A 27814-nucleotide genomic window follows, 5' to 3' on the forward strand; every position below is an offset into this window, starting at 1 on the left:
TTCAAATTTTGAAGCAGAGTGAAACCGAATGTTTCAATTTTAAAAACTGGATTCTCGCCTCTTTTGACAGTTAAAATTTTGATTCTATTGAAAGGATGTTATCATCATTAACTAATATTTATTAAATGGTAATTTTATTAGGAATTTTGGAGACACAGTCCCTTGTTTTTGTAAACAAGCATATATAACCAAATGTCCTATCATCAACCTGTAGGTACAAATGAAATCACACGAATATTGTGTTAGATTTCCATTGCTGTGACAAAATACCTGAGATAATCAACATAAAGGAGAAACAGCTGTTTTTGGCTCACAGTTTCAGAGGTTTCATTCCATGGTTTGTTGCCACTGTTGCTTTTGGCCTTGTGGTGTGGCAGAACATTATGGCAGGAAGTACATGGTGGAACAAAACTTCTTACCTCATGGGAGCAGGAAGGAAAAGGAGAGAGATAGCAGGGTCTAGGGTCCCAGTACCTGCTTAGAGGGCACACTCCCAATGACCAAACTTCCTTTCAGTATGCCCCAGCTCCTAAAGATTTCACTCCTTCCCAATGTCACTATGTGACAGGGACCAAGCCCTTAGCATATGAGTCTTTAAGGAACATTTAAGATCCAACTCATAACAATGTTAATACTCACATTTTCTCTAATGATAACCAGAACTCCAAGGAGTCCCATACCTATCAGAATTTTCCTAGGTGTCCTAGAAAACTCATAACTTCTCATGTACAAGACCATTGTGCCTTCTCTGTGTCCTCAGATCCCCAAGGCAGGGTCAAGGCTGTTGAGCTGTTCTCTGCCATTCTTATTCTCCATGAATTTGCTCAGGTGTCTCCTGGTGGTCCATGCTGCACAACTCTGGAGTACCAAACATGTTACTTCACTCCGGGTCTCACCAAGCTGGAACTTGCAGAATTTGTTCACAAGAATCGTAATGACCTGCAGTCCGTTGTTATATAGAAGTCCAACAACACTTACTCTGTGCTGGAGAATAGATCCAGACTCTCAGAATTTGGGAATCTGTGGGATTTACAGCCAACAGTCTTTTGAGTGTATGCAATTTTGGATCAACCATTATTCAGACAAAAAAGACAGGTCTGGTAGCCACTATGCTTGGTCCTGGTTTCCTTTCCTACACATGAAACATTCTTGCTGGTTTACTTCCAGTCACATGGGCCTTTGTTATGTTTTCTGGACACATGTACTTTTCCTACTGTGTGAAACAAACAAACAATAGCCAATACTTACTAGAGACTAACTATATCCTGGGAAAAACTTACTGATCTCTACTTGTCTATTTCGCCCAAACAACTCCATGAAATAATTATTATCATCATTCTCCTCATTTTAAAAATTAACAAGCAGAGATAAAAAGCTTAAGAAATTTGCCCACGGTTGCACATTTGCAGGTGAAAAATCAAGACCTGATCCTAGGCAGAGATGCCAGAGTTCTCTGCTCTCCAATCCTACATCAAGTCCGTCTGTCCTGTAAAAGACCTTGTGTCAGAAAGTCTGTGCCATTTAACCACAGTGCATATTCCCCACTGTCTGTCAAAAAAAGCCAAATTAAGCCAATCTGGAAAAAAGACATTTTAGGGGATGGGGTGTCTAGTCCAGAGAGCTCTGGCAAGATTAAAGGAGAATTGGTCCTAATCTTAAAGACGGTTAGAAATATATGATACTCTGTATGTAAGATAATAATGTAGTTTGGGAGACAAAACAGATCTTGGTCTTTCAGTGGCTTTAAGATAGAGATGGAAGTTTATTTATGAGGGCTTCCTCTACAAACTAACTAGTAGATTAGAGTAGAATGTCAGGATGAAGCTGATTTTAAGACCACATAAGTTTCCCTTGGTTAAAAATGTGATGCCAAACACAAGCCTTAGATAGGGTTGTAAGTGAATTTCCTGTGGGATGGTAGGTATGAATAGTCCGAGATCAGTAGTTTATTTTAAATAGTAGAATAGCAGCATATACAATAAAAGGAGTGAGGTAAACACCATAAAACTATAACTTCTGCCTTTGTTTCTAACCTAGAAAAAAATCTGAAGTTTGTCTTAATTTTTATGTGAAGAGTTACTCCTTTGAGAGTTAAGGTTTCCTTAAAAGCAGCACGATTAAGAAAGGTCCTACTTATTGGTACTCCTGGTGGTATTTTCATGTTTTACTTCTGAGCTTTCTTTATAAAAGCCAAGTCTACTTCTCCAGAAGTGCTGAACATCTGGTATGAGAACTGTAATCATTCTTTTATATTCATTATGATTTTAATTTTGATTTTCTGCTATCATATTTTGAAATACCATATATTCTTTAAGTTACCTAATCAAAATGTTATACAGGTTATAAAGAACAATTAGTTCATTTTAAAGAGAAACAATATAAAATCTCATATGCTTAGTATTGAGACAGCAGTTGCAATAATGCACTTTTTAGGGACTTGTAATTTAGCTATCATGATCTCAGAAGCAATTGTTCCCTAGTCCTCAGGGATTAAGAATATGGTTTCCATGGTAATCCTGGCTTCTGAATATGCTTGTCTTTGCCCAAAATGGATAGTAAATAGTTTGAATAGAAAACTACCTGTCTGTTAGCTAAGATTATACCTTCTTAGGAAAAAGAAGTACACTACCTGCTTAAAAATCGACTAGATTCAGGGCATATAACACGTTCAGAGTCTGTAAACTAACAACCCTTGATTGCCAGTGTTAGCAAAAGCTTGTTCTTCAATTACCTATATTGCATTTGGCTTCTGTTTCCTTCCAAACCCTAATTATGGTTAATAGTAGCAGTAAGCTGCTCACTCATTGTTTATGGCAGTTCATTCTAAAGTGCTCTGTTTGATCATCATTTGTCTTCATGACTTATAGAATCAGGTTCAGAATTTTCTTGGACCCCTCGAGGTTAGGAGTCTTCACCTTACCCACATGTATAGATGTAATTCTTATGTTATGTGAGTATCTTTTTCATTTTTCCAAACCAGAAGCTGTTCCCTAAATGATGGCTGTCATGCTATTTCCCTAAGTTCTGACAGTTTTTTTTAAATGTAGTAATTCCACCACTTCACATCAAAAGGATATTTGAAATTTGTAGAACAGGGATGGAAAACTTTTATTTATCCTTTCCTCCTACATCTCCATTTTCTCCCACTGTGGTGCTCACTGCCTAATCTTTGCAGCTCCAGACTCCTATGTTCTCCTGCAGAGGTGAGCAGCCTGCCTTCTAGTGTTGTATGCAGAATAATTCAGCAGTCTAATTTCTGATTTAATTTTGTTGCTCTCCCACTGTGGTGTAAACCCAGCTTTGAGAATTGAATGTAATTCGTGGCACTTTGCCTCAGTTGAAAATGCTCATGTCTCCATTCTCATTCTCACTAGAGTTGTTGTTTCCATGATAACTAATGGGCTTCAAGTGGAAAAAGGCGGAAAAGCCATATAGGAGATAAACAGGAAAAGACAGAAATTCAAGCCATCAGAAACTTTCGTGTTGCTGTATTGAAAATCAGCTTGGGGTACTCTTTGTAGGTGGTCAGGGCTGTTGTTGAGATGGGGAATGAGCAATTTTTCATTTGCATCTGTGTCTCTATGCACTTCCTCTCTACACGTGTCTTTAGATGGTGAAGGGAACATGATCAGACAGTAAGACTGGCCTATTATTTTACATTTATTTATCTTTATTCTGGCTTTTCTCTTTGAAGAAATGGTACTGTGCTTTGGATCTGCCCTTGAAAGTGATCCTCCCCGTACCCTGACCAACCCCTCTGTGAGAACCTTTCCTCTCAGTGTACTCTGAGAACGGCAGTATCCATGTCACTTGGGCTTATGATAGAAATACAGAACCCCGGGTACACACTAAGCCTGCCAAATTGTCATCTGCGTTTAGACAGCACAGATATAAAATTTTAACATTAACAAGGTCCTCAGTGCATAGATCACTTAATAGATTTTACATATAAACCCTTTTAGGTACAGTTTATCTGAAGAGGTGCTATTATGTACATAATAGCTAAAGCCTGGAAAACACTGGAGGTTTTAGGCATTTTATTTAAAAAGAAGGCTCTTGAGGGATAGAAGTTTGCTTCTTAATGGTTCTTGGCCTTCTATACCTTTCTTCTAGCTTAGATTTAGTTTTCTTGAAGGGAGTCCCATATGTATTATCTTCTATGCATGCCACAACCACTGACCATTTATATCCCAGGCATATGGTTTCTCCTTAATCTCTTCAATCTTCAGTCTTGTATCACCTCTTTTCCTTGACAGTATAATAAGCAGCCTCATAGGACAATGCCAGACAAGATACTTCTATTGAGACTAATCTAAGTTTTGATAAAACTCAGTCTGTTCTAATGGAAATCTCTTGAAAATGGTCCATCTGCTAGTTATAGCTTCAGGATGGATATATGTAAATTACCGTTTCAGTTTGCATTGGCTTCGTGTTATTATTGATAAGAAATTTGCCTTGCCATCTTTCCTATTTTTTTCTCCAATTAATTTCAACAGTGAAAATAAAATCAAAAGTAATATATTTTCTTGTATTTCTTTTCTTTGACATTTTCTAATCTAGGCTGATGTAAACAAAGACAGATGTTCATAAGCATAGTGGGTATTTAAAAATTCTTATCAAGGAGAAATCTTGATGTTACAACATAGTAAAAGTCATCATTGCATGCTACCTTACCATGAAGAGTAGCATTCTATGTGGTCCTTTCCTTGTTTGGAGTAAATCACTACATTAAGGTCACATTTTCACATTGACTTTTCTTTTAACAGGAAAAAATTTCAAAGTGTGTAACATGAGTATTTTAGGACCAGCAAGATGTTTTTTCCTTTTTTTTTTTTTTTGGTACATGTTTGCAGTATGTTTTATTGGTTTATACTGATTGCATTCCTCACGGGGAGCTGGTACCCGTACATAACACATCTTAGTTCCCTTTTTCATCCTCTTTCCTTCCCCTCCATTCCCTCTCCTCCCTTTCTTGGTCTCCTTCCCTTATGCAAAAGATCTATTTTCCTGTTATCTCTTCTCTTTTGCTCTTTATTTATATTTTGGGTTTCCCATATAAGAGAAATGATGCAATATTTAAGCGTGTGTGGAACCAGTAAGATGTTTAAAAATCATTTTAAGCACTTTTATTCCATTAAAAGTAAGTATTCTTCTGTGATTATCAGTTCCTTTCAGTATGTGTGGCAAAAGTGTGTATTAAAAAGCAATGAAGTTTTCTGGGCCTACTTGTTTATTGATGTTATATAGTCAATCCCTCCCTCCCTCTCTCCTTCTTTCTTTCCTTCTTTACATCCATGGGTATATTACTATAGACCTTTCACATGACAGCATGCTATTAAAAAATTCCACCTTTGCGTCCAGAGATTTTTTAACCCAAGGCAGTTATGTTTCTCAAGATAATTCAAACATTTATTTGGTAACTCTAGAGTGGACAGTTCATATACCTAAAAATATGCTATGTATGTTTACATCTACTTCTTAAAACCAAATTAAACTTAGAATTTGAAATTAAAAGAAAAAAAAACAGGACACCATCAACCAAGTAAAAAGGCAACTCATAGAATGGGAGAAAATATTTGTGAATCATGTATTTTACATGAAGTTTGAATCTTGAATATATAGAGAACTCACAAAACTGAACAGCACATAAAACAACCCAATTTTAAAGAACTGACAAAGGACTGGAACAGACAGTTCTCCAAAGAAGATATACAAATAGCTAATAAGCACCTGAAAAGATGTTCATTATTACTAATCATTAGGGCATTGCCAATCAAAACTGTGATGAGACAACACCTCATACCCATTAGGGTGGCTTCTATCTACAACACATAGAACAGAGTAAGTACTGATGAGGATGTGGGGAAATTAAGCTCTCTCTGCACCGTTGGGGGGAATATAAAGCTGTTATGGAAAATAGTATGGCACTGCTTCAGAAAATTAAACATAGAATCACACCATATAATCCAGCAATCTTACATCTAGTTATATACTCGGTAGTACTGAAGGCTGGGTCTTGAAAAGATATTTTAAAATTCTGTGTTCATTCATGTTCCCTAATGGCTAAACATGGAGGTACCCCACGTGTCCACTGAGGACTGAATGGTTTAGCAACACATGGTATGAACACACAGGAATATTATTTAGCCTTAAAAAGGGAGGGTATTTTGACATAGGCTACAACATAGATGAACCTTGAGGATATGAGGCCTGTCATAGGAGGACAAACACTGAATGATTGCATTTATGCGAGTTACTTAGGCAGAAAGTGGAATTGTAGTTCCAGGAGCTGGGGGAGAAAGGAATCAGAATTTCTCATACAGTGTGCATAACATTTCAGTTGTACAGGATGAAACGAATTCCAGAGATGGATCGTGGTTAGGGTTACACATTATGAATGGATTTAATACCACTGAAGTGCACACTTACAATGGGAAAATTGGTAGATTTTGTTGCATATTTTACCACAGTAAAAAAATTGGAAAAAATCAGAGAGAAGTTTTTATTTTGATTTTGTAGTCCTTGCTTTATGATTCGGTTTTCAGTTCATCCGTCCACCAACATTTAGCGAGCACCTACTGTGTGCCACAGACTGGCAAGACCAAGGGCAGTGGCCGAGAATGGCGTCCCTGACCTGAGGGGAGCCGTGGGGAGCAGAGCATGGCACAAAGCAGTCTCAGTTTTTATCCTGTGTGTCTCATCTCATTGAAAGGAGAGGCAGCCATTATCTCACGTTCATCTTGGAAATGTGACCCTAACAACTGTTTAGAATAGTGAGTGTGTTTCTTAAGGTATTTAGGACTTTTGCGTTTCAGCATAGTCAAAGCTGCTCTGTGAAACATATGGGAACGTTTTGAAGGCATTTGGTAGGGATTCATCCTCCCACTGCACTGTAATCTAGTGGTGCTGAAAGTAAAATTACAACAACAGAAACCCTCCATCTAGCTTTATTGTTATGACTTACTTTAGCCATTTACTAGACTGGATGGCTGCCTAGGGCACCCAAAAGATAAACTATTTAATCTGTGGCAAAGCATAGTCCCCAAACCTAGTATTTGACAGAGGATAATGGAAACTAGATAGTTTTTGTAGGTTGGATTTACATATTTGCAACCTATAAATCAATTATTAAATTTCTCCATTCCTTACTACTTAGAGAAACGATTTTACCTACAAAAATATTAGCTTTTGATTTAGCTTTCAAAATGTTGAGGACAAGCAACTAATTTGTCTCTAAGAATAACAATGGATAAAATAGTTTGAATTTCTTCCAATCTTTCACATTTTGTCTTTTTTGTTTTTTTTTGGTACCGGGAATCGAACTCAGGACCTTGCACTTGTGAGGCAGGTGCTGGAACCACTGAGCTAAATCTCCAGCCCACTAGTCCATTCTTTTCTGAGAGAAAATTAAGTCCTATTTTTCCATCTTGCACTCTACATGTTAATAAATCAAAACCTACTGTATAGCAGGGATTCTCAATTTTAAGATTGGCATTTAAGAAAAGTAAAAGAAAACCCCTAGGAGGATTAGTGAATAAACTTATAATGTAGAATTTAGGTGCTTTCAGTATTTTCATTTATTTCTTATTGCTCTTCATTAATCTTGGCTCCTAAATTTAATCTCTAGGATCATAGAAGGTTTCATCATGTCTTTTTTTCTAGACATTTTCTGTATATGTATTTAAAATTATTCAGCAAATGTATTGTTTATGGCTTTAAAGAAGCTCTTGTGCATTCTTTATTGGTCTGACTTTAATGCAATACAATTATTTCTCACATAGGTAGGGTGTTTAAGTGATTAAGACTGTGGTTGTGTTATTATCACTTTCATGTTTAAAACCAAGCATTTTTCAAAAACTTTAGTTTTTATTTTCTCAGTAAGATGTTTGAAATCTTTTCCTGTGCTGCTTACAAACTCTGACGTTTGTGTTCACCCTGTGAGCTCTGTCTCCCAGTTCCCCTGTATGCTGCTTCACAGGGCACTAGTCATTGTAACTCTCTCTCCTTTCTGGAATCGTCGTGCTGATGTATATGTGGTGGCGTTTCATTTATCTTTCCCAAACCAAATCACTATGCCTTGTGTGGCGGGGGTAGGGGTAATGAGTACACATGGATTTCTTACTTTAATAATTCTCTTTCTTAAAATACATGCAATCCAATTACCATGTTTCAGAAAGAAGTATGGTTGCTATATAAAATGTTAAAGTTACAGACAAAAGAAGTGTTTAAATTAATTCCCAAATCTCATTTCTAAAATACAGTACAGGCATCATTGTTTACTTCTTTTCCCTCCCTCCCTCCGTTCCTTCCATGTATGTGCATGTGTTACTGGGAATTGAACCTAGGGACTTCACACTGTGCTACATCCCTAGCCCTCTTCAAAATTTTTAAAGTTGCTAAGTTGCCCAGGTTGACGTCAATCTTAGGATTCTCCTGCCTCAGCCCCCCAGTGTGCTGGGATTGCAGATGTGCACCACCACATCTGGCCCAGTATTTTTTTCATGGATTATCGTTGTACAGTTTTGAAGACAAGTTTATATGAGTTTTGTATATAAAAGAGGCAACTAACCTCTATTAAATTTTTTTATGTATTTATTTTGATCAGAATAGCAAAAACTTGATATTTTCTATAACTCATCTTGCAATTCTTCAGATTTCATATAGATTTTAAAAATCAACTACGCTGGAGTGAGTAGATCTTTGCCAGAATCTGTCCTGGAAATGATTATTAAAAGAAGGCACCTGGGCCGGGGATTTGGCTCAGTGGTTTCGTCGCCTGCTGCACAAGCGGAAGAACCTGAGTTCAATCTCCGGCACCGAAAAAAAAAAAAGAAGGCACAATACTGAGCTTGCCATTTTTGTAGCAGGGCACATGTGCATGAGCCTGATTCTGTTCTTCCATTGATAGTGACCAGAGCAACTAAGGAGAGGCTAAGCGGACAGTCAGAGAAGGTACTTCCAGGGCGTTGTGTATCTGCTGTGGACATTAGGATGCTATTTTCTGGGCTTTCTAAATTGGAATGTAACCCAAGAACTAGAGATTCTCAGTGTTCTGGTAACTCTAGTTATAAACTAGCCGGAGAGAGAAGAACTCTAACAATTTCAAGGAAAAAAAAGTGATTGATTTTTTTGGAGTATGATGTAGAGAAAAAAATTGAAATCAGGTAAACTGTGTTTGGAACCATAGCCTCATTTAGAGTTAAGGAACGTGCGGCAAACCTAATCTCCCTGAGCCTCTTAAAAGATCTTTAATTTGGGAAAACAGCGAAGAAGATGTTGGTGACCCATCAGACGTCCTGCGTGGCGGTGCCTAGGACACCATTTGGCCGGCTCGTCAGGGAGGTGCCCCGGTGACTGGGCCCAGGCAAAGCCCAGCACGGCCCAGGGAGCTGCCCTTCCGGGTTGGCCAGACAGGGGCGGCTGAGCCTCGGGGATGGGCACCGCGGTGGCTGCTCCTCCTCAGCGCAGGACGCACCACAGCTGTGGCCCCAGGTCCAGGATGGGCAGAACAGCACGCTGTGGACCAAGGCCTGCGCCAGGCGCGGGAAATGGGTTCTGCTCCTTTTCTGGACGTAGCTCAGCCTCTGTAGTCAGCGGGCTGCCCAGCTGCATCTCCAGGAGCAGAGTGTAGGTGTCTGGGTTGATGGAGGTGGCCGGGGTCTTCTTACTTATCTTTCCCCTGAAGGAGAAGTTCTTGGATCTCAGATACTCTCATGTGGGGAAATGAGATGGTAAGGGCAGTTCTTCCTTCCTATCCTGGGATTCTGCGCTCCATAGTTTACCTATCCCCTCATTTCCGGTGCTCTTTAGTTGTTTGTAGTTTTTGTTGTTGGTGGTTGTGGAGTGTGTGTGTGTGTGTGTGTGTAGTGGAGAATGCTAGGAGCTTTTAGTTGGCCACTTTGCTGACACCATAAATTTACTTGGCTTATTATCAATCTATTGCTCTTCTGGAGTCTCAAGGTTAATTGTTAAACTGAACCAGACTTCTAGAGTAAAACCTACTTACTCATAATGTTTGATTCTCTTTGTACATTGTTGGACTTAGGTTGTTAAAAATTTTAAGAATTTTTCCATCTGTGTTCATGAATAAATATTTTTTTAGTTTTCTTATAAGATCTTTGATATATTTTTATATTGGAAGAATTCTTAGTCGTGTAACAGTTTGAAAAACATTCTTCCTGCTCAAATATCTGAACACTATTCTACAGAAGTACTATTATTTCTTCACTAAATATTAGGTATAGGCTGGTTGTGGTGGTACATGCCTATAATCCCAACACTGGGAAGGCCGAGGCAGGAGGATTGCCACAAGTTCAAGGCTAGCCTGGGCTACATAGTGAGTAGAAGACCAGCCTGAACTACACAGTGCGACCCTGTCTCAAAAAAAAAAAAAAAAAAAATAGGTATAATACATTATTAAACCCTTGTGACCCTAAGGTATTTTGTGGTCATGTGTTTACTTATGAATTAACTTTCTGTCCCAAGTACAGCCTGTTTGTCCTCCAGTGAGTTTTGCTAATTTGTGTTTTTCAATTTGTCATTTTTATCACAGTTATTGATTTTTAGCATAAAGTTGTTCATAATATACCCATCATCATTTTTATATCCATAGATCTTATAGTGATGTGATCTTTGTCATTCTTGCTACTAGATTTCTTGTTTTGTTTTGTTTTATCTAATGGCCCAAATCTTATCAATGTATTGATCTATTTAAAGAATCAGCATTTGTTATTTCACTGTTTTCTGCTATTATCTGCAGTTTTTCATTTCTTGTGTAACTTTTTGGGCTTCATTTGCTTTATTTTTTATAGTCTTTAGATATTTGAGTATTTCTTTTCTAAATCTAGGCATTTGGTAGTATAGATTTCAAAGTTGTTGCTCTAGTGACAACTCACAAATTCAAAATATTTTCCAATTTTCTTTTTGACTCTGGAGTTGTTTTTTTTGAAGTGCTTTATGTAATTTTCTAGGACTTCAGGATTTTCCGGCAATGTTTTTAATTGTTCCTTCTTAATCCTAGAATATTGTATATCATTTGAATTTTTGACATTTATTGAGACTTTTTTAATGGAAATTTTATGAGTCAATTGTAGAAAGTATTCTGTGTGCATTTGAACATAAAGTGTATTCTACTGTTGTTGAAATGTCTTACCAGTGTCAAATAAGTTGATAATGTTATCCAACTCTTCTCTGTCCTTACCAATTTTTAATTCTATGCATTATTTTGAAAAAAGGATTGAAATATCATTGTTTCTAATTCTTAACTTTGCTACTGTGATGTTTGCCTTTGGATATTTGTTCTGCTTAATATTAATTGTCAACTTTCCTGGCTAAAGAACTCTTGGAGAGAGATGCCTGGACAGTGGGTACTAACCTCTGTACTGGGTTAACCCTCTGATGAGTTCATAGCTGAATGGGCTAAGTGTGTGTGTGTGGGGGAGAGCTGGTTGGAGAAAGTGGCTTCATGGGAGTGTGATCTTGGAGACTATTTGGTCCCAGGGCTCTTCCTCTTGCTGCTCCAACCTTGTCTCGGCTTCCTGGATGCCATGAGTTGAGCAGCTCTCCTCTACCATGTCCTATTGCCCCAATTTTTCTGCCTCAGGGTCAGCCAACTGGACTGAAACCTCTTAAATGCGAGGCAAAATTAACCTGTCCCCCTGTAAGTTCTGGATGTCAGCTATTTTTCTTTGAGCAGTGGAAACCTAACCAATACAGTGCCTTCATGATTGTTGATTACTAGTTTTATAAGTTTGATCATGATAGTTTCATTCACGTTGAGCAGGTTTGTTGAGCTTTTGGACTTGCAAATGTATAGTTTTCATTACATTTTGAAAATGGCTATTATTTCTTCAAGTATCTTATTTTGTTTCTACGCCACTCTTTAGGGGAATTACATTGCACTTATATTATGTTGGTTCCACATTACTGAAACTTTCTTTAAATTTTTTGATCTCTATTCCCTCTTGCATTTTACATAGTTACTATTTCTGTGTCCTCAATTTCACCTGTCTTTCTTATGCAATGTATAATCTACCATTAATCTCATCAGGAATTTTTTTTAATCTCAGACATTATATTTTTCATTTCTGTATGTTGGATTTTAGTCTTCCTTATGTTTTGATTCATGCCACTACTTGACATGTTTGGTCATTCATTCCTCTAACTTCTTGAACATATGCAGTATTGTGATAGTAATAGTTGAAAGATTGCTATTAATTCTGTCATCTGTGGTATTTGTAGGTTTATTTCATTTTTCTCTTCAGTGTTGTTTGTGTTTTCATTGTTGTTTGTGTGGCTGCTCATTTTTATTGGACACCAGACTCTGTGAATTTTATATTATTGAATTTGACATTTGTATCCTTATAAATAGTCTTTGTTTTCAAACTATATAAAAGCAATTCCTTATAAACCAAGCTAATTGGGCTCATTCTCCTCCTCCCACCCAAATCATTTATTCTCTCTCATATCACTATGTCCTTTTCTTTTATTAAGTAATAATTTATATGAATTTGCTCATTTATTTATTATCTGTCTATCTTGTATCCTAATAGATCATTAACTCCATGAAGGAAAAGCCTTCTTTGGTCTACTTTTATCTCTATTACCTGGTGTGTAGCACATAAGAATTGCTCATAAATAAACAAATAATTTTACATTTCATGTGTTTTAACATCATGGGTTAATATTTTGTTTCAGGAATTTAATGTTCTTGTTAACACTGGAATTTCACTTTAATAAATGTAAAATAAATACATTTAGGATTCATAATTTTGATTTTATGGAATTGTTACTGATTATATTGACTTAATTTTAAAGGAATTTGAAATAGTATATTTTACCATGAATTTATTTATGAAATGTTCTACTTAAATGAATGCCTCATGGAAATGTATTTATATGTACAATTTAAAAGAAAGCATAATGTTTTAAATTTGAATTTTAACATGAAACTGATATCTAACTGTTTACTTAATAATGAATAAATGTAAGATCCATTACTTTCTTCAACCATATCCAAAAATTATTAAAATTAAGGTCTTGGTGCCACGTAAAAAACTCTTTAAGTTTCAGTTTGGTATAATAATTTCTCAAGTTTTCTGCTACACCTATGCAATTTAAATCCAGTAAAATGACATTATCCATCTTAAATTTTAAAAATAAGGGTATTGACATAGGCTTCTGTTCTTCAAAAGTTTCAGTGTTATTCATATCTGAGTCAGCTAGCTCTTTTGAATGTAGCATGTAATAAAGACTGCATCATAGATTCAGTTATGTCACAGGCCAGTTAGCTTACCGCAAAGAATCCACTCTGTGTCACGGTGCAAGAATGAGTCCGCTTTAAAGGCAGCTTCCTTAGGAATATCTCTAGGCATTAAGTGCCACCAATGAGACAGTATGATTTATGCTTTCCAAATTTCTGATGACAATAAAATATATTTTTAATAATTTTAGTAAATAACATGATAATTTTATTCAAAATATTACGCATCAGAATGTAGTTATTCTCATATATGTGTTCTTAGTCCTTAGTGTTTTCTCTGAAATAATGGCAAACACTTTGAGGTTTACATGCTAACATTGTGGAATAAATAGAGCACATTCAGTAGTTTATAACACTGATCTCATGAGACTAAGTATAGCAGATGAAATTTTTAACCAAGTCAGTATTAAAAGATCATAAATGAATGGGCAGTCATATTTCTCAGGGGATAAAACATATTCCCTTTTAATTTACTACTACAATTCTAAGGAAAACATATTGATATAAAAAACCTAATGGAAGAGCCCAGATTTTTTGATAAATCATCAGGACATAGCTGTCAACCTGTTATGAATGGAATGTATAGATGAACAATATAGATAAAAATGTTGAATTCATAAAACCTTTCATGTTATTATGTCATGAAGATTACAATTATCCTACACACAGGCAAGATTTAGCAGAGCATAAGCTCAGTTAAACTGGGCATAAGTTTCCATTTGGACCAGAGAGTGAGAACCATATATTTGATCTTATTTTTTATTAGAATCATGTTTTTAATCAACAGCATTCGGGTTTATTATATTTACTTCAATCTTAATTTCTAAATTAGATACCTGGAGTGTCAATTGTCTATAAGCTAAAAAGCACAATAACCTATATTAGAAGTAATAGATCTACTAAATATTAAAACAGAAACACTAAACTTGCTGGAAGATAAGTTAGGTAGAACTCTTGAAGACATTGGCATAGGAAAAGACTTTATGAACAAAACCTCAGTAGCACAGGAACTAGCAAAAAGAATCAACAACTGGGATATCATCTTATTGAAAAGCTTCTGCACTGCAAGAGAAACCACCAACAGAGCTAAGAGACAACCTACAATGTGGGAAACATTTTTTAGTAGCTCTACCTCAGACAAAGGTTTACTATCTAGAATATATAAAGAACTGAAAAAAATCAGACCCCCCAAATTTAAAGACCCCTTTCAAAAATGGGCACCTGAAATGAACAGACATTTCTCAGACAAAGAAGTAAAAGCAGCAAATAGGTGTATGAAAAAATATTCAGCATCACTGGTCATTTGAGAGATCCAGATGAAAACAACAGTGAGATTCCATCTCACCCCAGAAAGAATGGCTGCTATCATGAAATCAACCACTAACAAATGCTGGTGGGAGTGTGGGGAGAAAGGAACCCTTCTCCATTGTTGGTGGGAGTACAGACTGGTGCAACCACTGTGGAAATCAGTATGGAGATACCTCAAAGAACTAGGGCTAGAGGTCCTATTCGACCTAGCTATTCCTTTGCTGGGTATGTTCCCCAAAGAATTAAAAGAATCATACCACAGCGATATATGTGCACCCATGTTCATAGCAGCACAGTTCATAATAGCTAAAGCTTGGAAACAGCCCAAGTGGCCATCAACTGGAAACTGGATAAAGAAGATGTGGGTTGTTTTGGTTTTTTTATAAAATGGAGTACTACTCAGCCATAAAGAATGAGAAACTAGAGACATTTATAGCTAAATGGATGCATACTGAGGCCATATTCTTATGTGAAATAAATAGGACACACGTGTGTAAATACCAAATAGTTTCTCTAGTGTGAGAAACTGAAAGTGTGAATAAGGATTAAAATGATTAAAATGAATAATTGATAATTTGAAATAGGAAGAAAAGGTCCAAAGAGGTAGGATAAGTGGGAGAGGAAGGGGAAAGGAAAGAAGGGAAAGGAAAATTATGAGAAAAGAAAAAAATGGAAACAAAGTATTTGTAAATAGGGAAGGGTGGAGGGGGTGAAGGGAGGACAAGGAATAGGGAAAAATAAGAACCAAGATACATCATGTACAGGTACAAGCGCCCAATGATAAATGTAAACGTATCGTATACCTAAAATGTACCAGTAAAAGAATTTAAGCAAAACAAAAACAAAAACAAAAACAAGAAGTAATAGATCTAAACTCAGAGGCAGACATAAATACATACATCTAAACACAGACACAACACACTCCCACGAGTCTTTTCAGGAATCCATTTATTGTACCTTGACAGCCTTCTTGTCCATTTAGTTACCATTCTCTTAGCCACTTATATTTAGTTATCATTAAGTGTGAACCAAGAGGACCACACTGATGAGCAGGAAGGAAGTGGTCTAGAAAGCCCTACTATAGTTATGTTGTTCACATGGAAAACCTGGTTGTCACCATAATTTCTCTTCCCCATGTCTCAGGTTTAAAGGAAAACAGCAAACACTCTAACTGTGAGTAAATCACAGTGTATTAAATATCATTTTAGCTGTTATTCTGATAAAAGTTATTTCTCGTTCAAAAGAGAATAGTCATTGAAGGGAAAGAGAGTCATTTTTCTTTTCTGTTTTGGTGCTGGGAGTTGTACCCAGGATCTCACATACCAAGCATGTGCTCTAGCACTGAGGAACACCTCCAGCCCCTGATTCCTTTATTTATTTTTTTTTTTCTGATTCCTTTATTTTAATGTAGTCAAATTCATCCATCTTTTACTCCTTATTTTGTACTGTTTCTCATGTTTATCTCAATGCATTTCCTGAACCTACATTACACGAACATGTTCCCTATTCAATCAAGATAATACAGTGTGTTGGGCTCATATTTGCTATCAGTTTAGTATCTCCTGTCAATTTGCCACAAACCACAAAAAACAATCTGTTTATTATTTCTGCCAATTCATTTTATCTTAGTAACTGTTAATGTTTTTCTTTAGTTTCCATACAATATTTTAGAGAAATCTTCTTTAAAGCTCCACTAAAATGAAGAGATGATAGGTTGCTAATTTCTTTTTTATCCTTTAAGCTTGTTATCCTATGGAGGAAATTAAATACAGCACAGTGGACCACATACATACTCGTAAATTATTTAAGCCTATCTTTATTCAAGCAGTTAATCTTGCTCTTTCAGAAAAAAAGATAACCTGAGGGGAAATAAACTGAATTGCCTTATATTCCCAAGAAATAACATACAGAAACCCCTGAAGTTTTGCTACTTGCCTGTCGTGTATGTAGAAAAATATCACAAACCACCTCTTGTTTCCCAAATGCAAATTGTTAGATTTCCTCATTGATAAATGTTTGCTTAGATCTGGAAAACAGCTTGAAGAATTACATTTATGTATGATAGAAAAAGCATACTATGTACATGTTTATAAAAATTATATCATGAGAATCAAGCAAATTTTTCTTTCTAAACACCTTTACTTCACTTGGAGAATGGAGCAAGAAAATATAAATCCTTTTTTCCATGTTCATTGGTAACTACACTTTTAAATTGTTGGAGACAACAAAATAGGTAAAAATACTATTTACCCACTGAGAGTTTAGCTTTATCAGGGATTATTCTTATTATTATTTTTGGTCCCTTTAAAGAATGTTTTTAGAAAGTTAAATACTTACATATTTCCTACCTTATGAAAATCCTCCACTGACACCCTATTAATAAAATGAGAAACATACTTTCTTTTACTTCTCTAAAACACCTCTGAATTTTTAAAAGATCTTCTAGTTGTTTTGAAAAATTTCAATGTTTATGACATTTTGACTTTTCTACAAGTTTTACAGTTGTTTGACTTTGTATTTCTATGTAGTTAAGTGAATTCAATGCTTACCAGGCCATTCCTTTCCTCCAACTGTTTCTCTCTCTTTGCTTCCTCCTTTTGTTTCCTTTCTTTCCTTTCTTTTTTTCCTTTTCTTTTACCATTGACTTCTTCATTCCTTGATTGTTTATTTTGACTTTTTGTTCTATTTTAAAAAAATGTAGTATTTATTTTGTTTTGTTGGATTCTTGGAAGAGACTGTGAGAGCTATATTTCCTAGAAATAGTTTTTGGTGTCTTCTAATTTACCTTCATATAAAATTCTTATGTTAGCAATTTTCTCAGATTCTTATAGGGATTTTTTTCTTTCGTAGTGTTGGGAATATGAAGCCAACTCTTACAACCCATTAGAAGTGATTTGGGGTCCCAAAGGGTACTTTTTATATGCTTAAGTTTATTAAACTTTATCCATAAGTTCATTAGCTTTTTGATGTGCAAACTTGACTAAGCTACAGCTGGCTTCTAGTTATTCACCAAACTCTAATCTAGATGTTGCTGCAAATGCATTTTGTAGATATAATTGAAGCACATAATCAGTTGATTTTAAATAGACAAGATCATTCTGGAGCCAGTGGTGTAACTCAGTGGCAGAGCACTTGCCCAGCATACACTAAACCCCAGATTCAATTCCCAGTACCATAAAAAATTACCCTAGGATATCTGGGCAGCCATGGTAAAATTAGGTGACAAGCTTTTAAAATGGACCTAAAGCCTTCCGTGTAAGAAATTATGTCTGTGCATATCACTTCATGTTGTATGCAAAAGTTCTAACCTATCCTTTCTGATGATCTGTTCTATGGATTTGGAATTTACCTAGTCAATCCCCACAATTGAATATGCCAAAATCTGTTCACAGTGTATTTCTTAACATATGTCACCTATTGGTTCTACTTTTCTATCGATTGAACATTGACTGTTTGGATTACCTACAATTGGGTAATTGGGGAGAGGATGGAGGCTGGAGGAATATTGAGAAGCTTAGATGCTAGATTGCCTGGGACAGATGATTAGTGGAATTACGAATGTAAATAATTCTGATCATAAGGACTCAGAAGAAAGTGAGGAGTACAGTAGAGAAAATATGAATTTCATTAGGGGATACTTAATTCATAAACTGTTAGTAGAAACATGGAAGTTAAAGGTGTTGCTAGTCAGGCCTCAGAAAGAAATTAAGAACATGCTATTGGAAACTGGAGAAAAGGTCCTTGTTACATAATGGCAGAAAGCTTAGTTAGTGGAATTCTGTCCTACAATTATGCAAGAAGTAAAATTTGTAGGGTATGAACTTGAGCATTCAGCTGAGGAGATTCCTGAGCAGTGAATTTTAAGTTCAGCCTTTTTAAATTTTTTTCTGCTATATATAGTGAAAAGAAAGGGAAGATCACAGTTTGCGAACTGTTAAACAAAAGAAGCCAGGACTCGATGATTTGGGAAGCGCTCAACCCATCCATACTGTGAAAGGCGCAGTAATGGCAAGATTCAGTATGAGGAAGGGATACTCTGAGGGAAGCCTGAGAAATTGGCTGGATAGCCTTTTTGTAATATGCTAATAAGATTTTTAAAAAGTTAGAAGATTCGGTCACACAAAGACTGAGTGAAGAGAACAGATGTGTGACTCATATGTACTCTTGGTCATCTAAGCAGACCCAAAGACTGGGGATGTGATTTTCAAGAGAGGTTTTTGGAGAAGCCTCAGAATATCTAATGGAGTGAATTTTCATGATGTGCACGGGAAAACCACAAGATTTTTGAGAATATTGTAAGAGGACACTGCCAGCTTAGTCCAAAAGGGGCAGAGACAGTAAGAAATAAGAGAAGGATACTCATGGATATGGGGAGGAAACAGACTGCAGACTGTTAAATCCACTCAGCTACAGACCCATAATGCTGTACCTTTGTGAATTAACCAGGATGATTCAGAAGGCAGAACTACAGATCACGGGATTATTCTCAGCTCTTGCATCTGATAGATTTTGCCCAGCAAGATTTTGAAATGACAGACCTCAAATTATAGACGTCTTTGCTAGGATTCAGAAAGCTAAACAAGTCTGGCAAATGAAGTCTTAAACGGTAAACAATGGCTTAATTCTGAAAGATAGTATTTAGTATTTTAAAAATACATAAAATAAAATTATTTGATATTCAGTTGGGAAAAGTACATCAAAAAAGATTCCCATTTATTTTGGATTTCTTTTTGGGGGAATGGTAGTATTTTTTGTCTACTGAATCTAGAAAGAGTCCTAAGCACATGAAAACTAAGATAAATCTTTAAAAATATATAAACATTATGCCAGGCTTATGTAATTGTTCAGTAAAGCTGTGAGCCAATCCCATTATAGTCAACTGTCAATTACTACATTTTTCAAAGGGATTGAAATAGTATGAGAAAACAATACTTAAATTTTTTAAGTATGTAATTCACTGCAATTTCCCCAATATTCCTTTTAAAAGTAACATTAGTAATGAATAATCTAAAGGTCAGTTGAATTTCTCCCTGTCCTTTAGGGATATAAATACTGTTAACTCTTAACAGTGAAGAGTAGTCACACTTAATTGGAAATTTTGTCCCTCCATTCCAGGAGGTAAATTTATTAAAATATTCTTCCAAACAAAGTAAAAAGCAATGTCTTGTGAATTATTTATGATGCACCAAATAAAAACTTCCACTATTCTGTTGAGGTTTAAGTTTCTTGGTTATTGTATTACTTTCACCAGTGAAAGCATTTTGAGTAAAGTGGGAGGAGTATTTGTCCTTAGGCTGTCATAGTGAAGTCGTGTTAATGAATGTAATGTGCCCATATGAAGACTTAGACCTTCAGAGAAGATGATGGTCATGTTTTAAAACTTGAGGACTTAAAATGAGTCATAGAATTTCAGGCATTTGTGAGACTGTTTTTGTGTCACTTTCAATACAGACACATGCTCACATACACATGCACTTTAGAGGAGGAGAACGTCCCTGCTCTTAAGGAATCCTTATAATTCTACTGGAATTTTGAATCGAATTTATTTTGGTAGTGATATAGGACAAATATAATTCCCAGCCTACTAGATGTCAAATGTGCGGAGTTTGTGTCCCCTGAAATTGAAGAGTGAATTCCAAAGGACAGTAGAGGTTAAGAATAGGCAAGGTTTATTGAGAGAGCTCCCGAGGGACATGAGGGTTCTGAAGTGGGTGGCCACTGAGGCCTTTTGTCGGGGGTAATTTGTGCAGCACAGTCACTGTGTGTGTACACATGGGTCAAACTGTGATAAGCCTATAGGATTACAAGTATAGAGGCCTAGCTAATATTGATTCATTGTGGGGAAAAGTCACATAGCAAGGGTACACGGAAAGAGTGAAGGCATTCTGGGGAAGTTATTCTCTGGTCACTCACCTGGGCGACCGATTCCTATCTGGATTTCCCGGGCCAGGCGGTGCTAATCCCGTTACTGCTTACCCCTGAAGGAGGCATGGGGGCCTGGCCATTGCATCTCTGTCTTGAGGCTCAGCCTTCTTGAGATGCATCTCTGGCCACAATCTTAATGTCTTTATTTTTTACTAACATCTTTGCGAGCCAAGTCCCTCTCTGTCTGTATTTCATTTCTAACTAACTTAGCTCTCTATAATAGTACAACTGTATGATTTATTTATATATAGTAAAATGACCTGTGTTTCTATCTAAACGTCATGAAGAGAGAAAAAAAGTCATTTAGCTTTCTGTAACCATGAAATGTCTGAAAAAATAAGGAATAAAATCACCATGAAAATGAAATAAAAATGTTAGGATATTTCTTTATGATCTCTATATCTTATTCCATTGAAAAAAGTAAGACCCTTTGAAATAAATGTACCTTGACGATTGGACATATGGCTCTAATTCCCTAACTTTCTATTTCTTAGTAGAATTTTGACTGAACTTACAAAGATATGTATTAAGGGCACAATTTTCAGATTTGGGCTTTGAATATTATAGTGAAGAACATTCTGATGAAATGTATAATATGGGTAGTAACATTTGCTATACTTTTTATGAATTCATGTCCTAATTTGTATTATTTATTGTCAGTTAAGTGTTATAGATTGTAAGTGTTATAGATATTTTTGTGCTTCTTTAAATTAAATAATGTCAGTATTTAATTGTAATATGAGGCCAGTGGTATTTTAACAAGTTACGTATCATTCAGGGGCATGTTAAATCCATTCTTAACTATTTTAACCTTTGGTTTTGAATATTAATGTTTTCCTCCATTAGTGATCTTTAAAGCCTTATATTTCAGCTTAAAAGGAGTTAACTTTAAGAAAGTTTCATTACTTTAAGAATGGGCTGCTTTAGATTCACTTTCCTTTTTCCAAAACATACATAATTTTTCATATTGATAAATTGGTATCCTTCTTTTTAAATTTACTAATGAACAAAAAAAAGCTTAGATAAAAATGGCATGACAAAAAAGTATGACATTCACTTATTTCAAATCAAAGAAAATGAATGCAACATAAAGTGCTTTAACTGAACAATGACAAGATACTAAAAGTAGAGCATGTAGAAATTGGTCATTTAGAATGGGTTATCGATTATTTGCCTATCAGTCCAAACTCACATATAATACCCCTATACTGAAAGCCTCATGTACCTGAAAAATGGCTACAAGGGCTAAATTAGCATGTTAATTAACACATAATTTTCATAGTAAAAGAAAACCTTCATTAACTGCTGACAATGGACCTGTGATCTTAATGTTAGTATCGAGGTAGCTTTTTTTCTTTTATCTTGGAGATAAATTTAGCAAGTAAGAGAAAGTGGCAGTTCTTTATTCACTACTACTTAGATCTTAATGTGGGCATTTTATTTGCCTGAAATTGAAGCATTTGCCTTTATGGAAAATGAAGTGCTTTAGTAAAACGAATAAGCATAATCCTATCAAATAAAATTTCTAAACAAGATTTTTACACTAAAGGAATTAAAAAGATATAAATTCTGGTGAGTAGAGAAGCCTTAAGTGCAATTCGGTCCTTTTAAACCAAGCAGCTGCAATTATTCCTAGTTGTTTCTATTTCACGATTTTTCTTCACAGTTTCAAAGAGAGGCTCTGTTCTATTCTGTTTCCTTATTTTGTATGTTAAGAAAATTTTTAGGTTTTTAGTTACTTTAACTATATGATTTCTTGTGAGGTAATTTTCCCTAGTGTCCTTTACACCTGGAAAAGTCATCCATTGCTTGAGCATCTCCCTGCTCAAATCCTAGAAGTCAGAGTAGGGCCAAAAGGGAAAGCAAGATTTACTCCTCATTTTCACAGTGCTTCTAACTTCCTTTTCTTCTGTTTATCGATGAGAAAGCAAGACTTAGAATTATATAGGTAATATATTTGATTTCTAGACATATCTGAACACTTGTGAGCATGTGTTTGATTTGGGGTTTGTTTTGGTTAGAATGGAATAATTTTTAACATTTTACTTTTAAAGAAATAGAAACATCCCTATAATATATTTATATTAAAATATGCATTAACATATTTATTCCCAAGTCTCAACTTTTGTCATTGAAATAGTACCATGTGAAAACTTGTAATACACTCATATAGTACTTATAGACATGATGCTGTAATAGATATGGTACTATAAGCTCTCAGGCCGGGAAGAGCCCTATCATTCTCTAGTTCTAGTTCTCTCCATTGTTCTCTATGGTCAATGCTTAAAATGATGCCATGTGACAGAGAAGGGATTTTCTAGTCTCACAAGGGAGAAATGAAGGATGAATTTGAAGTGTGAGAAATTGATTGGTTTAATAGTTCCATATCTTAAAGCTAGTTCAAGCATTAGAATTCTAAATCTGTCTGTGTGTGATAGGGTTCAGTGAGGAGATAGAAACTACATATTAATTTGAGCAAGAAGAGTCTAATGTGAAGAATTATTATTTATGACAAGGGTTGGACTAACTAATTATTGGCTAAGGTGTAGAAAGAACCAAAGGAATTGAGAATAATGGGCACATGGAGAGGCCTGAGGCGGGGGACCTAAGGAAAGACATTTTAAAGAAGGTCACTCACCCCCACATTGGGGCGCATGTCTCTTCTGAGAAGGCAGAACTGTGCCTCAGTGGATGGTGGAGAGGTTTTCTGAGGTGCTCACTCAGTTGTTCTCTGTAGTTGATACTTAAAATTCTGCCATACAACAGGAAAGGGTATTTTAGTTTCATAAGGAAGACAATAAAGGATGGATTTGGAGTTGTGAGATAATAGATTGATACCTATCTCACTGCTACTTTCTTAATCATTATGCTATACTGCCTTATACTTTCTTTACCTGGAAATGTGGCATTTAACAATAGAAAAGCACATAAGAGGAAGGTGAAAGGGAAATGTAATAAGGTTAAATGGAGGTTTATATTAGTCCCTCTCTTCTCTGAAATATATATTTGTACTGGGGATTGAATTTAGGACCTTGTGCTTTTGAGGAAGGTGGTGGAACCATTGAGCTAAATCCCCCACCCTTCTCTGAAATATTTCTTAGGCAGAGTCATTTCAGGTGCTTGGTAGACTGCTTCATTGAATCTTAGGACACTGACTTAGCAAACAAAACTAAGTTACAAACTGGAGGACCAAGGGCCATAACTGGACTTTTCTTATCTACTAGCTATGCATGTCCTGTATGGTTGATAAAGGTTTATTTGCAACTAAGAGCTTCTGTAGATAATCCAAATGCCTCTGCTTCCTTTACAGACTAAGACTTGAGCAAATCATTTAAATTCTTTGGGTCACAGTTTTCTTCATGTAAAAGGAAATAATAATAGGATTTACTTTCTAGGTGTGTTATGAAAATTAAGTGTGTTAATATTTTTAAAAACTTGAAACAATTTTTGGCACCTAATAAGTGTTATTTAAATGTTGGTCTGATCAAAAAAATCACTCAAAGCATATGCATTTTTATATTTTCTTAAAGACAGTCTAGGGATATTAATTCTTACAGTAGTTCCAGTTGATGCAGCTTTACATTTGCTTATAATATTTTTCTCAGATTAATGTGAGTCTGTTAATTAATGACATTTAAATATGTATAGATTGTAGAATATGTAATGTGAATGCTGTAGAGTGGTTATTTTAATTTCTTTTCTAAGGCTTTAACAAACACGCTTTAAACTGATAGCACTTGAAGGTAATATCAGTAAAGCCAGTACTCTTTAAGTTTTGCAAAGAACTTTGCAAGGAATTATCAACCATATATGACAGAAAACTCTGATTTTGGCCCTCAGCCCCCAGTTTGTAATTTCAGTTTTTGTTTGCTGAGTCAGTGTCCTAAAAGTCAAGATTTTTGGTAGCATAATTGATGAAAAAAAATTCATGTTTTCAATGTACTTCTTAGTATCAAATTAAATAGTTTGTAATTTGTTTCTTAAAAGCAAAATGTAAAACCTTCTGTAAAATATCTAAAACTTAAAATTTTTAAAATATTTCCTCTTTTTTCAAAAACAGAGAGACAAAAATATCATGAGTTGATCAAAAAGTCCCAGGCAATTGAAATGATATTTACACTCTACCCTCCTTGTGGTGCGCGTGTGGCCAATAACACCCGTATCAAGTCAACGTGGCTGAGGCCCATTGTCAATGGAGAAGAAGGATACAAATATATCGGTAAGATGCTCAGCTTTATTTTCTCGTAATAAAAAAATGATGGTTTCTGCTAAATAACTCCTATTCATCGTTAGATGGCATAGGGTGACATATAGGCCCTATAAAATGTTCCATGTGCTTCTTCTTAGAGGGTTTGCCTGCAATTTAAAAAGTGACCCTTTTGTGCTTTGGTGCCTTCTCGAGAATAGTGGAAACATGATGTGCTTAACCACTCACATTTGGGCTGTTTTTATTTTTGCATTGCTACAAGCAAAGCTGCTGCAAACATTCATGTACAAGACTATGTATTGATATATGTTTTTCTTTTAGCTACAGTGTTTTCCAAAGTGATTATACCATTTTAAGTTCTCCACCAGCAGAGATGCTGGAGCTCCATGTGTTCCACAGCTATATTTTTACTTGTTTTTCTAATTTTAGCCAGCCCCAAAGACATGTATTAGTATCCTAGTCTGGTTTGATTTGAATTTCTCTAGTAAATAATGTTATTTGACATCTTTTAATGTATTTATAATTTATGTGTATTTCTCATTAAAGCATCTGTTCTTTTGGCCATTGTTATATTGTTTAGAATTTTTAAGTTTTCCAAGTCCTTAGATATTCTGGGTGCAAATTCTTTAACACATATATGTTCGAAAACATGGTTTGTCTTTTCTTCCTTTCAATAATACCTTTTGAATAGACACTTTAAATTTTTTACTCTTTTTTTTTTTTTTTTTTTGGTACCGGGGATCAAACTCGGGTCCTTCCGCTTGTGAGGCAGGTGGCGAAACCACTGAGCTAGATCCCTGGCCCCTAGACACTTTTAATTTTGATGAAATCTATAATTTACTGTGGTATTCCTTTATGACTAATGCTTTTTTCTCATAGCAAACAAATATTGGCTGGACTTATAGCCAGAAAGTTTTCTTTTTTAAAGAACTTTTATAGTTTTATGCTTTATATTTCATGTATGGTAGGTTTTGAGTAAATTTTGTTCATGGTTCAAGGTGTAGATTGAAGGGTTTTTTTTTTTACATATTTATATCCAAAATTTTTAATGGTGCTTGTTGAAAAGACTGTCCTCTTACAAACTAACTTTGCACTTTTGTCAAAATCAAGTTTGCAAAGAAGGTATATACTTGGCAACCAAGGACAAAAGATGCACATTACAACCATGGTGACATACCTCTATTCATCTGTCAGATAGACTATAATAAAAAATATTAAAATCTAACGATACAAGATCTAACAAGGATGGCCAGGATATAGAACATACATTCTTGAGAGATTGCAACATGGTACAGCCACCTTGGAAATATTTCCACACTTTCTTATAAAATTAAACATACTTTAACCATAAAACTCAGTCATCCTACTCTTAGGAAAATTTCAAGGTAAACGAAAGCTTTATTTTATTTTTCTTACACAAACCTATACATAGGTCCATATAGCAGCATTATTCATAATTACCAAAAGCTGCAAATAACACAAATGTTCTTCAGCTGGTGAATGGATAAGCACAATTTGGCACATCAACACAGTAGTGCACCATAGAACAATAAATATGAAGGAATGAACTACTGATAAACAAAACATGGATGAATCTCAAATGCATCATGGTAAGTGAAAGAAGCCAGACTCAGAGACTGCATGTATTGTATGATTCCATTTAAATTACACTTTGGAAAAAAACAAAACTATAGGAACAAATATCAGGCCTGTGTTTGCCACAGCTCAATGTTGCTGGTAGGGTTCTATCAAGAGGCAGAATGAAGGAGTCTTAGAGTAACATACATTTTATTATAGGTAAAAAAATTTTAAATAACCAAAAAATGGAAAGAGTATTTATACAATTGGCTAACAGTCCCATAAAAAGGTGTGCCATCATTAGTCATTAGGAAAATGTAAATTAAACCACAGTGAAGCATTACCACACAGTTACCCAAATGGCTACAATGATAAGACTGGTCATACCAAGCATTGGCAATCATGTGTTAAAACTGGAGTACTAGTGTTATCCTAATATAAAATAGAACAGTGTGTAAAATAGTTTGATATTTTCTTAAAACGTCAAATATACAGCTAATCATATACCTACCATACAATTCAGCTGTTAGACTCCTATAGATGTAAGAAAAAAGAATGTGTCCATTCAAAAATTGTACAAATTTATAGAATCTTTTCTCGTAAAAGGCGTAAACTAGAAGCAACTCAAGTGCACATCTGAAGATGAATGCAAAGATATGATAAGCTCATGTAGAATACTGAGCAATATAAAAGAAAAAGCCTTGATAATATTGATACATGTAACAACTTGGATGAATCATGAAATAATTTTGCTGAGGGAAAAAAGCCAGACAAAAGAGAGTGTATATTGTATGAGTTCAACTGCATACAATTCTAGGAAATGTAAAATAATTGGTAGTGTCCAAAGGAGATGGGTTGTTGGAGTTGGGGGTGGAAGTGGGAATAATGGGTTAAAAAATTTAGGATGATGAAAACATTTTGATTGTGGTGATTTGTTTGTGGACATAGACGTGTCAAAACTCATCAAATGATACACTGTGTAGTTCATTTTTATTATTCCTGTCTCAATAAGGTTATAAAATGAAAGTCGAAAACATAAAGAACTAAGATAGTGAGACATTAATTTTGGCAATATTTTTGAAAGATATTCTCTTTAAGCATGAAAACTTAACCTTGTGTTTTAGAATTTACTTAAAGAGAATCATTGGCTGGAGATATGGTGCGGTGGCAATTTGCGAGGCCCTCATTTCGATCCCTAGCACCATAGTAAATAAATAAATAAATAAATAAATAAAAACTAACAGACAAACTCAGAAATTCATTGGAATTTCTTCTGACTGGTGCATGTGAAGGAGTACTTCAGTACTTAGTTCTATGGCAAACTACAGGAACAACAGGGAGAGAAAAAGAATATAATGAAAAAGAGTATGTTAAGTTCAGCAGTTTGGGTTCCATAACATGAATTGAGGCTCAGGTTGCTATGTATTTTTTCTTTGCAGTTTTCACCTAAAATATCTAGAAAATGTTCTATTTTGTCCTAAAGATTTGTGTTTGATGTCTAGACTCCATTCACAAATATTTTAAAATAAAACAAA

General features: G+C 35.3%; 1 protein-coding gene across 1 annotated transcript in view; it reads left to right on the forward strand.

The window, feature by feature from the left end:
* Positions 1 to 27814, forward strand: part of Iqcm (IQ motif containing M) — a 274753-nt gene that overhangs the window by 189751 nt on the left and 57188 nt on the right. Inside the window, exon 8 of the mRNA XM_021247888.2 lies at positions 24555 to 24713. Coding sequence (XP_021103547.2) covers positions 24555 to 24713 — 159 coding nt within the window. The remainder of the gene's footprint in view (positions 1 to 24554; positions 24714 to 27814) is intronic.

The sequence above is a fragment of the Heterocephalus glaber genome, unplaced genomic scaffold (genome assembly GCF_053883595.1).
Source record: "Heterocephalus glaber isolate CG9 unplaced genomic scaffold, H.glaber_assembly_v1.0 deba00000613, whole genome shotgun sequence".
In the NCBI taxonomy this organism is placed as follows: domain Eukaryota; kingdom Metazoa; phylum Chordata; class Mammalia; order Rodentia; family Bathyergidae; genus Heterocephalus; species Heterocephalus glaber.